The 15,206-nt window shown below is 49.1% G+C and overlaps 2 protein-coding genes across 2 annotated transcripts in view; one reads left to right on the top strand and one right to left on the bottom strand.

Annotated features, from left to right (window-relative positions):
* Positions 1–15,206, bottom strand: part of ADARB2 (adenosine deaminase RNA specific B2 (inactive)) — a 519,216-nt gene that overhangs the window by 306,797 nt on the left and 197,213 nt on the right. The window lies entirely within an intron of this gene.
* The window catches only part of LOC104661372, a 30,753-nt gene continuing 21,567 nt past the window's right edge, over positions 6,021–15,206 (top strand). The window contains exon 1 of the mRNA XM_010361979.1: positions 6,021–6,287. Coding sequence (XP_010360281.1) covers positions 6,228–6,287 — 60 coding nt within the window. The 5' untranslated portion in view covers positions 6,021–6,227. The remainder of the gene's footprint in view (positions 6,288–15,206) is intronic.

Raw genomic sequence — 15,206 nt, 5'->3', positions numbered from 1 at the left:
TTTGGCTGATATGTATAACCTCCTATGATAAGAAAATTATGGAAAAATTACTTCACACATTTCCTGGGTGGTGGGCACTGAGGCTTCTCGGAAAACACCATTTTCTTTACAATGTTGATGTCAAATGATATTTGAATATTTACTACATATATAGCATTGAGATGCAAGCTTTTCAGACGGTTCCTGGACCTTTTCCATTTCTGAGAAGAAGACCTCGATTTACGCAGAAATGTTTAATTTGACAGAATACATTTCGGAAACATCAAATGGGTTAGTCTAGGTCCAGCCCCACTGTTATCCTCAAGTTTTATTCTTTGAGTTCAAGACCACTTGGAATAGACCCTGAGGCTGCCCCTCGGGGACTCGGAATTAATACTCCCACATGCTCAGCAAGTACAGGTGGCCAGGAGTCAGGTGAGGGGGCTGTAGAAACTCTGTATTAGTCATAGAAACTGTGTGTGTTTAAAAGCTGCCACAAGTGCTGTTTATGACGGGCATGGCATTATTCCCCCCACCATAGATGAGTTAGGTCCCTGATGTCTCAGGTGACAGTAGAATGCAGTGGTTAAAAGCAAGTCTTTGAAACCCAACCGACTCAGGTGTGAATTCTGACTCAGTTCCTAACCACCTGCACAGTCTTGGACATTAAAAACCTCTCTTCAGTCTTTTATATACATATTCCCTATATAAACCAAAAATCACATTCGAAGGCCCCCTAAGCTTCTGAATGCACTTCCTCCCCAGCCAGGGCTCTTTTAAAATTTAACCTGAGCGACTGTTTGAGGCCATGATGGGAAGTGGGGGTCAGAAATGCCTCATGATGCCTCTCCAGCATTAACAGCAGCACAGACCTTAGGTCTGATAAGAAACATTTACATATACCTCGGTATATCGCCTAATGTAAATGTTTCTTATCAGACCTAAGGTCTGTGTTGCTGTTAATGCAGGTTTGTACACATGTACTCTAGAACTTAAAGTAAAATAAAAAATAAATTAAAAAAAGAAAAAGGAAATTCTCAAGAAAAGAAAAAAAGAAAAGAAAAGAAACATTTACAACCTCTTCTCTCTGAAGCCTGCTACCCGGAAGCTTCATCTGCATATGATAAAACTTCAGTCTCCACAACCTCTTATTGCAACCCAGACATTTCTTTCTGTTGATTCCAGGACTTTGGACGAACTCAACCAATTATCAAACAGAAAATGTTTAAATCTGTCTATAAGCTGGAAGTGCACCCCCCCACCCATTCCCCACCCCCCCCCCCCAGCCTCTTCCCTGCTTCAAATTTTCCCACCTTTCTGGACCAAACCAATGCATTTCTTAAATGTATTTGATTGAAGACTCATAGTTCCCTAAAATACAGAAAACCAAGCTGTGCCTCGACCACCTTGGACACACGTTCTCAGGATTCCCTGAGGGCTGTGTCGGGGGCCAGGTCGCCCATATTTGGCTCAGAGTAAATCTCTTCAAATATTTTACAGAGTTGGACTCTTTTCATTGACACTTGGTTAAACACGTCTATCCCACAAGATAGTTGAGACAAATGAAAGGAATTTCTGATAACCACACAATTGTCAGGAGCCAGGGAAACATTCAGTGAATGGTCATCATCACTTGAGTGTTGAGATGCTGCCTTTGTGATATTGTCAGAGTTGCTAAAATGCATGGCTACCTCTCAGTTCTCAGAGAGCCTCACGTTTGAAGTAGCTGATAGTAACAGAGGTTGTCTTCGTACAACCAGATAGACAGGGATCAGAGACAATTGATCTCTGGCCTCACAAACTACAAGAATCTGAGAGAGAAAGCCACAGGACACCGCCTCTAAGAGGGGAGATGGAAGGCAGGAAAATTCACTCCGGGGTATCTGACGCCTGGGAGTCAGAGGACAGTAAAACAAAGCATGGCTGAAGGCCTTTTCTGCAAACCAGAAACCAGTGTCCCCAGCTAGCCATGGGGTAAACCCCGACTCCCAGGAAGGTCCAGGCACAGGTGCCACCTCCTGTCTGTGATGAGGACACCATCTCCACTTTTGCATTCTCCAGCTCCTTCTGTCACTCAGCGTGTGTGCTGGGTGGTCCAGTGCGTACCAGGGACTCTTACACATGCATGCCCACCCTACATGTGTCCCTCTTCCCAGCAATCATTCTTCTCCTTCTTCCTTTGCCCTTTTATACATTAGTTGTTAAACCTGTGTATCTTAGCCCCATTTTTCAGTAGCCTCTGAAGACTTGCACTTCTACTTCTCAGAACACTTCCGAGGTCCTCGGAGGATGGCGTGCCTGCAGCCCAGGCTAGGCCCCCTTGTGCTGGGCTCCAAGATCACCATGCCTCCTAACCAGGCACCTCGTTTGTGCCGCTCCAGTCCCCAAGGCAGGAGCGACTCCTCTCTCTCACGAGCATGAGGATCATGATGTTATTGCTTATAAAGCCCTTAAGCTCTCTTTCAGGTGTGTTTCAAATCGTTATCTCCTTACATCGACCAGACAGATGTGGGTCCGCTGCCTGGTGACATCATCCTCTTGTTAGAAGAGCAGCAACTCACATTTCTATAGCAAATCAATAACACCATGTGACAAATCCAAAATCGACAACGGCTATTTCTTTGTTTTAGGTTTTATTTTTCTTCAGAGAGAAACAAGTATGGCAAATATCTATCAATTTCTGTTTAATCTGATGACAAATTAATTGACAGTGATAACAAATGGTTATCTGTTTAGATATGTAACATAGGCATTGGAAGGAATATTTTATCCTAACATTAGAACTAAGATTTTGTGTAAGTGCAAAGAGGACATAGTCTTCACCCCACTGTGTTACAGATGAGGAGGTTGGAGGTGGCTCGGTTACGGGGTTAAGTTACCCTCACGCACGTCATGCAGCCCTGAGCTGGGGGAAACGAAGAACAAGCCCCTATGCTTGCTGGGCCGTGCCACCCCTCACATTCAATTTGCTCGAAGAACCTGCCAGAGGCTTCGTCTGGAACAGGACCTCAGTCTCATTCATCTCTATCACGAGTTTCTGCATTTTGACCATGAGCCTATTCCAACATTCTCCACTCATCATTAAAATAACTTTATTCCAACCTTGCAGCTTCCAAATTAATGCTGACTCTTTCATTATCAGAAACAAGCAATGATTTAGAGTATCACTGAACTAAAATCAGAATGTTTTACCTTGAGGTTTAATTCTCTCTAAAATCTAGTCAGATGCTCCACATCCTGGTTTCACCATCATATCAGCACAAATCTTGAATATTTCATTTTCTAATCTGTCATCCTTGTAATCTCCTATTTTATAAATGCTCTGTTCTTTTTTATAAACAGTATTGAATAGCTTATTTCTTTCTCTAATCAACCTGATTTATTTGTCTACTCAACATCCATCCATCCATCCATTCATCCACTCACTCATTCACTTATTGATTTTTTAATTAAGCATTTCATTAATTTCTTCAGCACTTACTATGTTCTAGACAGTGTCCTGGGGATATGAAGATAGATAGAGAGAGAGAATAGATGATAGGTAGATAATTCTTTGTCACTATCTTTAAGGTACACAAAATTTTGTAGGACAGTCTATCATATACCAACTTCTTATAATACAATTAATGTATTTAGTGCAATAGAGCAAAAATAGGGCCAGGGCTTTATGACTACTAAGTGCTCAAGCCTAGCAGGTGCTTTGATGCCTGTGGAATCACCACCTATAAGTCCCACTAATTCAATCGCCATTTGTGCCTAACATGCCCAATATTCAGCAGGAAAGAGATGCAAGAAAATAATTAGAGTTCCTTAATATCTCTTTTGCCCACCATTAGATATCCATGTCTGCTATCTTCTGGGCAATTTTCAGGCCCGCTGGCATCACAAGTTCCTCACACTAGACTTGGATAATGGGTGAATCAGCAAGAAGCACTTTTCCTGAGCCCAAGTTCTAAAACCTCCACAGCAACAGCCCTAATGAAAAAGGTACTATCTCCCACTTCTCCTTTCTATTGCCTTTTTGTTTGGTTTTCACGGGAATCTATTTCTGAGTGTTTGGTGTAGGCGGAAGCTTTCCTCATCTCCACTTTTGATTATGAGAACAGTGTTGCCCGGTGGCTGCCCAGGGGGAGGTGGCGGGCAGGGTCAGAGTGCACACCCGTGTGTTCATGTGTGCAGTGTACATGTGCTGCTGGGCTCCAGGAACTACTGGCTATCACAGTGAGCAATGACATGTAGGCCTGTAATTCTATGTTGAAAATAATTATTTCCAGCCTAGAACTTGCAGTCTCGCTGGAATGAAATATATAGAAAATAGTCAGGACAGAACAATCTATGTCTGAGCCTCAAGATTTAAAGACAATTTATATCCAAAAATACACACTGCTATGTCTTTTTACCTTTCCATTTTCACAGCTAGCTGCCAATTTAAGTAAGCATCATTGCTTTAGTTAAGGGCTTTAGTAATAAAATAATAACTTCACAAACAGGAAGAGATTCTATAAATCCTGAGTTTCACACCAGGAAACCATCCCCAGAAAACACTTTGTGTACTAATAGCTGTAAGAAAAGTCAGGACCCTGACTTAAATAATTTCTTTCCTTTATGTATGTTTGGGGGAGGAGGCATTTCTGGTTCTACTTGTAACACGTGCATGTGAGGTTACATACAGATTTCTTTCCTGGAAAATTGGAAATAATCATCATCAAAACTGTAAAATGATCAAATACTGGCACAATTATTTTCTTCAGGAATCTCACAATTTCATCTGGGGGAGTGGATCTGAAATCTAAAATCTGAAAACATTTATTTCACTTTGTGATTCTTTTTACTCTACATTCTTCTCTAATTTTTTTCCTTGACTGCAACATTGGTGTCTCTGTTTCTCATGGTCTGTCTTCGCCTCAGTCGTGCAGTTCTGTGGGTATCTAGGGGGCCTTTCAGCTGAAAGTACGTCCGCAGCCCGACGCTGGTGGTTCACGTTTTCCTGTCGGTTCTGTGGGTTGCATCTGCCTCCCGAGACCTCGGAGGGGTTCTGTGTGCGTCCTGAGAGGGAGGCAGCCTGGGAAGCCAGGGTGGCTTGTAGAAGACGCCCACCATTTGCACAGAGCTAGCGGAGGCAGCTGGCCTGTGTGTGTGTGCATGTGTGTGTGAGCATGTATGGTGTGTGTGTGTACGCTCATGTGTGTGTTTATGTGCGTGTATGTGCACGTACGTGTGTGTGAGCATGTGTGTGTGTGCACACATATATGCTCATGTGCTTGTGTGTGTGTGCGTTTATGTGTGTGTATGTGTGAGCGGGTATGCTTATGAGCGTGTGTGTATGGGTGTGTGCGCACGTGTATGCTCACGTGCTTGTGTGTGTGCGCATGTCTGCGTGCATTTATTGCATGTATGTGTGTGAGTGTGTATGGGTGTGTGTGTGCATGTATGCTTATGTGCATGTGTGCGTGCATTTATGTGCATGTGCGTGTATGCACATGTGTGTGTGTGTGTATACGTGCGTGTGCATGTGCGTTGAGGGGGTGTTGCTCAGGAAGCGAGGGCCAGGGCATGTCCTGGATGGAGACATCTTCCTGGGGAAAAGCCTTGTTCTAAGGCAGCAGGGCAGTCTCGCACCTGCACGGCTGCTCCTGGGATTTGGAAAGGGCACAGATGGGAAGTTGGAGAGACGGCCTGGGGCAGTGGGGCAGGCGTTAATGAGCATGCCTGGAGCCCCATCCCTCGCCTTGCAGAGGAGGCAAGGAGCTGTCCAACTGTCTCCTAAGTAGTGGCACGGTCAGTGCTATGGTTTGGAGGTCTGTCCCCTCCAACTCTCATGTTGAAACGAGATCCCCAGTATTGGAGGTGGGGCCTTGTGGGGGATGCTGAGGTGAGGAGTGGATCCTTCATGAGTGTCTTGGTGCCGTCCTCCTGGTCATGAATGAGTTCTTGCTCTGTACGTTGCAGTGAGAGCTGACTGGTAGGAAGAGCCTGGCCCCTCCCACCGCCTCTCCCACCAGGCGATCTCTGCACACACAGGCAGCCACGAGTGAAGCTTCCTGAGGCCTCACCAGATGCAGATGCTGGTGCCACGCTTCCTGTACAGCCTGCAGAGCCATGGCTGCACAAAACTTTCTTCTTCATAAATCACCCAGCCTTGGGTGTTCCTTTCTAGCAACACACACAGACTAAGCCGGATGACATGAAGTGGCTGTTCCCGCCTCCTGGCACCTCCCTGACTCACACGCTTGGTGCGTGGAGGGGTCATGAGCGGGCACAGGCAGCCACTTCGCTGCTTGCATCATCAGCCCCGTAGTTCCCCACAGGTGAGTCCTGGCATGGAAACATCCCCTGCATCTTAATTTGCATTTGTTAATAATTATGTGAAATAGAGAAAATAACTTATTTGTGCACAGCTCTGACTTCCGGACGAAACCTACTCCAGCTTTTTGGAAGCTTCCACGTTTGGGGGTGATGTTAACCAAGTGACCACAGAGGAGAGAGGCACTGCCCTTCTCTTTAACCCAGAAACTGGTCAGGAGCCTGAGGAGAGTGACGAAGGGGAAGAATTCCTATAGGAGCTTCTCCCTCCGCTTCCCTCAGTTTAAAACCTCAGTGCTCGCCACAGCATCTCACTTCCAATTCCTTGTGGAGATCTGCTTCTTGTACTTATCACATCCTCACTTACGATATGACTCTGCTAGTATTTTAAATACATGTCTACCTCACTTATAGAGACATTCTCATCCCCACACAGATGAGTGGTTATGAGAGTTTTCTTTCCTAGTGCCTAGGATTCTGTTTTGATGATTTTTATGGGGTTTGCTTACAGTAGTAACTCAGCAAACTGCCTGATGATATTTTAAAACTTCTTCCTCCTTGATTTTCATTTTGAATCAAGCAAACACAATAATCCACAAAAACTAAATTAAAATCAATGCCCTTATCATGACTGGCAAGAAGGATGCTATTTCTGTTGTAAAAAAACTTGATATACATAATAGGATGATTGGAAAGTTAAAAATATAATATTGTGAGATGCTATTTGGTTTGGTAAGACAGGGGTAAGATAGTCTTATTAGAATAATTTTCTTCAGTTTGATCACACATCTCATCAGAGGAGTAGGAGAGCTGAGATACTTGAAGGGGTGTTGGCAAGAACATCAGATGGACGACAGGAGAGAGGGGCCCAGCTGCATGGGGAGAAGCAGATGAGGGATGGGTCTTTGCTGTCGTCAACATTCACAAATCTATCATTCTGGATGCACAAATTAAAATTATTCACTAAGCAAGAATGCCATTGAACTGTACCTTATAAAAATCCTGGAGTAAGTAGAAAAATGCCAGGCTGATATATCTGTGCAGTAAGAGACATATAATCCTGCCTCCATCAATAACAGCCCCCACACTTCATGGACTCCCCTCTTGGAGGTGGCTGTGAATAATCCGAATGCGTGCACAGCCTCAGGACAAACTTGTGTCCATGGCTGTGGGCTACGTTCTCGCCAATGACAGTGTCTTCGGCAACACACCTGAGTTTACTGCATTAATGTTACTGTGCGATACAGCAACTCCACGCCTCCTGTGAGTGCCCGTGTTCACTTCCTAAAATGCTGGTCTACCCGGATTTTTAAAGGGTCATATCAAATACTGTTCCTTCATTTCTGGTTCCTTTCAAGCTGCACTGGTATCGATGTTTGGACCCCCGGCCACATTGCATATTTATGTAACTGATCTGACAGTGCAGGTGAATCTATGAGCAGTTACTTATTGAGTTCTTGCTGTATGTGAGGCTCTCAGGAAGGACTTATGGACGTGCCAAAGTACTGCTGATAATGGTGCGAGGAACACACTTTTACTACTGTTTTATTGAGGTAAATCGTGGCACAGAATTTCACGTTACTCGTCTGAGGTCTTTGATCATCCCAGCAGTGCCCGGTGTGAGCCCTCTCAAGTTCTGCATGGTTTTCCCATCACCCACACCCTTCCCATCGTGCTGGTTGATGGCACTCTTGCCTGTTGGGTGGGAAAGCCCTTTCCTGGACAGGTGATGCCCTTTGTAGTGAAATCAGTTAGATGCTGTCACGTTTGGTCAGACGCTGAACCACAGATTTTAGAATGAGGCAATGATGGCTGAGAGGCAAATGGTTGCTGTTGACACCAGCAGAATGTGTGGAATTGGGATTTTGAAAGCGGATTTACCCAGCGGGATCTGCCTTCTATGAGCTCCAGGTTGGACTCATCCTGCCCTTGTGGTCTGTCCCTTCCTAGGTTCCCACGGTTCTCTCTTTCCCACAGTGTAGCTTTGCTTTGGACTAGTGTTTGGGACAAAATGTTGCTTGTGGGTAGGTCTGACTGCAGGAGCCAAGAAGAGCCACCCCAGCAAATCCCCCAGTCAGTCCATGCACCACGCCCAACACTGTGTGCCTCCCACAGATTGAGGGGGAAGATTAGGGAAGGCGAGGACCTGAGAAATCTGACTCCCTGGGGTCATCAGCACCCACGAGACACCTGCCTGAATCCGCCCCTGCACAGTGACTATGGTCATCCTTGGACCTGGGCCCCACACCCTTCCACTCTTCTGATGCAACATCACCTCTCCTGTGACCCCTTCCATAGTTTTACCCTCACTGACACACTTGTCACCACATTTTAAACATTTTCAAATCTCCCCCATTTAAAAAATAGCCCTCGTTGGAGCCCCTCTGACCCTGCAACTCAGTAGCTTCCATGGGAGGGGGAGGCTTGCCCAGGAGACAGGACGATGTCGGCAGAAACTATTGGTTGTGAGTCTTGCGGGCAGTGCTGCTGCATCTGGAGGGCAGAGCTCAGGGGCACATGCAGGGCAAAGGACAGGGGATCTCCAGCACCAGTGCATGGCTGGGAAGCTGCTCTCTGCTCCCCTGTGACTGTGGGCATACGTCCACTGCCCCCTGCCACCACGGACACCCATCCACTGACCCCTGCCACTGCAGGGACCTATCCACTGCTCCTGCCACTACAGGCACCTGTCCACTGCCCTTGCCATTGTGGGCACCCGTCCACTGTTCCTGTCAATGTAGGCACCCGTCCACTACCTCATGCCACCATGGGCACCCGTCCACTGCCACTGCCACCATGGGCACCCGTCCACTGCCCCTGCCAGTGCAGGTACCCGTCCACTGCTCCTGCCACCTTGGGCACCTGTCCACTGCCCCTGCCACCGCAGGCACCCATCCACTGCTCCTGCCACCATGGGCACCTGTCCACTGCCTTGTGCCTTTCTCCTCTGCTCACCTGTTGCCCCTGTTATGGGACGTGGAGCGTGCAGCCGAGTCACCTGACCGAAACGCCCCTCTCAGAGCTCAGTGAGGGTCTCCCTCCCGGCACCCAGGTGAAGGGACATTGTTCAGACCTCATCCTGCATGGCCTCTGCCCCAGGGCCTCCCACACCACAACCTTCCCTCCTTCTGAAACACTTGCATCCTGGGTTTCCTCATCCAGTTTCCAAACCCAGCACCCGGGCCACAGTCACTTTGTCCTCTTTTCTCCAGCTTGCCCAGGTCCTCGTGAGCGCGTCGCACTGAACTCTGTCTCTCCACAGCCACCGCCTCAGCCAGGGTCACCTGGCCTCTGTGGGAGCCACAGGACGAGACTCCTTGTGACCTGCTCTTCACGCGGAGCCTGAGTGGGTTTTTCTGTTCATCACCCTCGTCCGTCCCTGTGCCCAAAGCCCTCCATGCACACCGCCCGCTTATGTCAGTTTCTAAACAAGATCTGTGAGGTGGGGTGTGGGCGCCCCACACTCTCCAAACTCCTCTCAGGTCATGGCCCACACTCTCCCTGCTCACGGCATCTCTGGGTTCTCTCTCCAGCTCACTGAGCTCATTTCCCATGTACGCCTTTGCCTTGAGGCTTGCTCTCCTGTACCTCTGGAAACCTACTTGTCACTCAGCACTCAGCACTTAGGGTCTCAACAGTCAGCATCCAGCACTCAGTCCTGAGGTCTCAGCGCTCAGCACCCAGCACTCTGTACTCAGCACTCAGGTCTCAGCGCTCAGCACCCAGCACTCAGTACTCAGCACTCAGGTCTCAGCACTTAGCACCCAGCACTCAGTACTCGCACTCAGCACTCAGGTCACTCATTGCTTCTTCAGCGAGGTCGGCCCTGAGCGTTTCTGCCTTCCATTAGGTTGGATCCTTGAATGAGGCCTTCGGACAAGTCCTGCGCTATGACAGCTGGCGAACCTCAGCCTATCATGTGCTCCAGGACGTCCTGCCCTTGGGCCACCCACAGGTTCACTGAGCGCCTCTCCCTGCACTATGTCCCATGCAGGCAGCAGGCAGAGTAACCACGGAATGATCTGGTAAATTAGTGAGTGGCCGAACAGGCCTTGCCTTTTTGGGAGTGCAGGATCATTTCACAAGTCGATCCCATCAGGACAAAGTGAGTGCAGAGATTGCTGCATGCCAAGGGCTCCTCCTCCAGGCAGCCCTTTGTGAGAGGCGTGGCCAATGCTCCAAAGATGCAAGTCTTTCTGGGCCTCTGGCTGCTGACAGTTCCTTAATTAAAAATTCTCCTTCCAGCCCCCAAATGGACACCTATCTACAATATTCCACACCAACTGCAGCTCAGTCAAGCATTTTACTCATTGCAGTGATAACTGTGCAGCCTGATCATTGTTACAGCCACACAGTAATGGTGCCCTAGAGGCCGGGCATGGTGGCTCAAGCCTGTAATCCCAGCACTTTGGGAGGCTGAGATGGTGGATCACAAGGTCTGGAGTTTGAGACCAACCTGGCCAACATGGTGAAACCCCGTCTCTACTAAAAATACAAAAATTAGCCAGGTGTGGTGGCAAATGCCTATAATCCTAGCTAATTGGGAGGCTGAGGCAGGAGAATCCCTCAAACCTGGGAGGCGAAGGTTGCAGTGAGCCGAGATCGTGCCACTGCACTCCAGCCTGGTGACAGAGCAAGACTTCGTCTCAAAAAAAAAAAAAGTGCCCTAGAATTCCAGTTTTCCTCCTAACAACACACGTGGTTCACATCCCGTGTCTGATTCCCATCTCCACTGCAGGTTCCTCTAGCATTCTGTGTATTTTCTGTGTGTTGTTTAAAAAAAAACACCATCCAGTATTGCAGGCTGCAAATTTACATCAAATAGTTCATGCCGGTGATTTGAATCAGAGCAAAACCTCCCTGGACACCTGGGCACTGTCCCCGAAGAGTTAATTATCGGTGCCCCCACTGCGTGCTGTCTGCAGGCGTTTTCCTGTATCAGCCTGCGCCATTCCCTGAAGACAGACTGTCCTGTGATGCTTTCTTGATGTTGCTTTCTCCCTCCAAGACATAATGTCTATCTCTAATTCCTGTACTGATTTTCGTTCTTAAGAAATCAACAAAACCAGTATCAAAAACAGCTGTTCACCCTCATCAACCCAAAGCATGGGAACCAACTCTTCCCTGATTTCTTGTTCTGATCCTGATGATCCCTGGCTCCCTGTGTCTGTCGATGGGGCCTTCGGTGTGGGCTCCTGTTTGTGGAGCCTCAGTGGCCTGTCCCCGTGTCCTCTGCCATGGGCCTGTTGCTGGGAAATTCACCCCCTGGTACTGACCAGGGAAAGGTGTGATTCCCTGCAGAGCTGGGAAGCGGCTCCCAGAGGTCAGGCATTGGGTGCTGCCCCAGCGCGTGTTATGGGCAGCTGTCCATTGCGTGCAGGGCCACTGAGATGCCAAGAGGTCATTACCAGCCTCTTCTCATCTCAGTGCCAGCCGTGATGATCAGAAACGAAACACTTCTTCAGGGGGATGTGACCGCTGGCTATGGTGCTGAGACTCTTCTCCCAGTGGGCCAATCGCACCTTCCCTTTGGGCAGGGGAGGGCACAGGCAGGCGCCTGAATGTGCAGGTTCACGCAGGCCAAGCAGAGAATGGGTGCTTCTCCAGGAACTTAAATCTTCATAATGAGGCGCATCTGAACCCCTCAGGCTTCCCCAGGAGCCTCGCCTCACCTGCGGGCATCCAGTGGTGTCTGTTTAATGAGCCTGCTCTGAAATGAAGGGGAGGAACCGCATCCTGTGTGTTACCCCAGGGGAAGGACAAGGCAGGGGCTGACCTCTACCCTCCTTGAAGCAAACTCTCATTACATGTTCCTGCTGGGCCCTGGAGAGTAATGAGCCAGCTGATTACTGTCTCTAGCGTAAACATCACCTTTTTTTTTTTTTTTTCTTGTCTCTGAGATGGAGCCTCGCTCCATTGCCCAGGCTGGAGTGCAGTGGTGTGATCTCGGCTCACCGTAACCTCCGCCTCCCTGGTTCAAGCGATTCTCCTGTCTCAGCCTCCCAAGTAGCTGGGACTACAGGTGCACGCCACCATGCCTGGCTAATTTTTTTTTTTTTTTTTTTTTTTTTTTAGTAGAGATGGGGTTTCACTATGTTGGCCAGGCTGGTCTCGAATTCCTGACCTCATGATCTGCCCACCTTGGCCTCCCAAAGTCCTGGGATTACAGGCATGAGCCACCGCACCCCGCCAAACATCACCTTTTAATCACCAACCTGTGAGCTGTGACCCCGGCATTGCCACGTGCGAGTCCCCCTAGGAACCCAGGGCCACACTGGGAGCACCATGGGACTGTTTAAGGACTCAAGGCCACACCAGGTCCTGACTCTGCGGTGCCTCCCACGGGTGAGCAGTGGGATCTTGCCTTTGCCACAAAATACGCTGCCCTCGGGAATACTGGGATTAGTTAATGATGTCTGAGCATGATATTTCCAAAACTATGTTCCAAAGAACACTACAGCTAGAGGTTTGAAAGGAATTTAGGAAAGATCTTAATGCATATTCCATTTCCTCCTCGGAGTAACATCAGTGTGTGAAATGCCCAGACAAGTCCTGTGTCGAAGAGAACCATCTGCCCTCCCCTCTGTCAGCAGACGGGACCCGCATGGCCCCAAGGGAGGCCAGTCCACGCCCACCACACACGCATTCTGAGAAGCGCTTTTTAACATAATCATTTAGCAGTATTTTTGTAAATAACTTTCTGATTACCAAAACCGTAATTACAGAATTTTAATTATTTTATGGATCCACAGGTTGAAGAGACTGGGCTTTGATGACTTTGATGGGGGAGAGAGAAAGAGACAGAGAGAGAAAGAGAGAGAGATTGATTTAGTTTCTAAGGAGACAAACACCAGGGTTAAGAAGGATTAGAAGGCGATTGCCCTTCCCTGAAATCTTTTTTTTTTTTTTTTTTGAGATGGAGTTTCACTTTGTCACCCAGGCTGGAGTGTAAGGGCGCGATCTTGGCTCACTGAAACCTCTGCCTCCCAGGTTCAAGCAATTCTCCTGCCTCAGCCTCCCAAGTAGCTGGGATTACAGGCACCCGCCACCATGCCTGGCTAATTTTTGTATTTTTAGTAGATATGGGGCTTCACCATGTTGGCCAGGCTGGTCTTGAACTCCTGACTTCAGGTGATCCGCCCACCTTAGCCTCCCAAAGTGCTGTGATTACAGGCATGAGCCACCGCACCCAGCCCATTGCCCTGAAGCCTAAAGGCCAGAACAACCAGAAGGCTGTCGGGGTTTCTGCGTTTGCGTTCCAATGTCCATTCCCGTCTTAGCAGCAGCCAGCCATTTCTGCTTAATCCTGCCATTGCTTCCTCCCTTGATGCTTCTGAAACTATCTCCTCAGCAGATGAGCCCTGCGTCAGTTGCCAGAGCTGATGGTGCTCCCTGTTTTATCCTGTGGTCTCATTTCCGGATGCTGCTACCGATGCCCTTCTCTAGGGCTCCCTGCCCACGCGTGCAGCCCCGTCACTGAGAGGGAAGTGGCTGGAGAGGTGTCCAGATCTGGAAAGACAGGACCAGGCAACAGCACGCAGGCCACGCCTCCGCAACCCGTGGGTCCTGAACAGGATTTTGGTGACACGCAACACCCCTGTGGCTCCTGCTCTGATCCATCGTGGTGAGGGAGGCTCGCACAGTCACGCGTGTGCTGGGATTCGGCTGTGTACACCGTCCCCGGGCAACACAGACATCAGCTCTTCTCTCCTCCAGCTGAGCAAATGGAAGCTGTCGAGGAGAATCCATGCCAGCTGCTAGCAAAATCTTCAGACGAGAGTCAGTCTCATTCGGAGTGAAAGGAAATGAGCATTCAGCAATACCTCCGCGCCGGTGCAGCTCAGTTCTTGGTAAACACATTACTCGGAGGCGGTACTGAGCTCCGCTTCCTCAGATTAAATGTATCTCGTTCTTAGATTGGCTCCGGCATTTTATGGCTTCCGCAAATGACAGCCTCGGTGCTGCAGAGTAATTCCACGCTGTCATATTTGTCTTTGGAAATTGTAACAAATTATGGTGATTTATAACATCAAACTCAACTCCCATTTTTCCCCAGACGGCAATGTCGCTGATGGCGAGATTCCGGGCCATCCATTTATCCTTCGCGGAGGCTGACAGTGACGCATGCCTCCTCTGCTGCCAAGACACCGGGGTCCCTTGAGGGGACTCTGTCGACATAACTCACGCCGTCCCTCGGGGCTCGCACCTCTGCTTGCCTGCGACCTCCTAACCAGCTGTGACTTCTCGCCCGGTGAGCAGCGCAGGTGCTGAGTCTCCTTGCCCTGCCCTCGCCCCTGTGAGTCGGTGGAAGTTCAGAGTTGTTCTGCTAAGGGGTGGGGGCCAGGATGTGGTCAGGGCCTGTCTGGGGAGTGCTGCCCTCTCCCTCCCCAGTCTTTTCCTTTCGTTTGAAAGGGAGGCAAACGTCAAATCTCTCTCCCATGGTTTCACAGACGACTCGGAATCCTGGCCTTTTAGGGTAGAAAGAGAACACAGAGATCCTGGCCCATCAACCAGGCCCCAGAAACGTGGGCAGCAGCGGGAGAGTGTCCAGGCTCTTGGCAGAGTGGGTCCAAACCCGTGTTATGCCCAGATTCAGGCGTCGAGGCCCCAACCCCAGAGGCTGGCATGAGGAGGTGGTTCCTGGGGAGGTGATTTGGGTAAGATGGGGTCTGGAGGGTGGGGCCCTTACGATGAGAAGAGAGAGAGACCAGGGCCGCTCTTGCTGTCTGCCACGCGAGGACACAGAAAGCACCATTCGCAAGCCAGGAAGGGGCCTCACCGAGGGGCTCACGGAGGGCCTCAGGAAGGGCTCTCACCGCAATCCTAGTGGGCTGGACCTTGGTGTTGGGTTTCCAGCCTTCAGAACTGAGAAATAAACATGTATCGTTTAAACCACCAAATCTATGGTATTTTGTGACACCAGC

This window comes from Rhinopithecus roxellana, chromosome 11 (assembly GCF_007565055.1).
Source record: "Rhinopithecus roxellana isolate Shanxi Qingling chromosome 11, ASM756505v1, whole genome shotgun sequence".
NCBI classification, from domain to species: domain Eukaryota; kingdom Metazoa; phylum Chordata; class Mammalia; order Primates; family Cercopithecidae; genus Rhinopithecus; species Rhinopithecus roxellana.
Note: the sequence above shows the minus strand (reverse complement) of the source record. Positions and strands in the feature narration are given on the sequence as shown.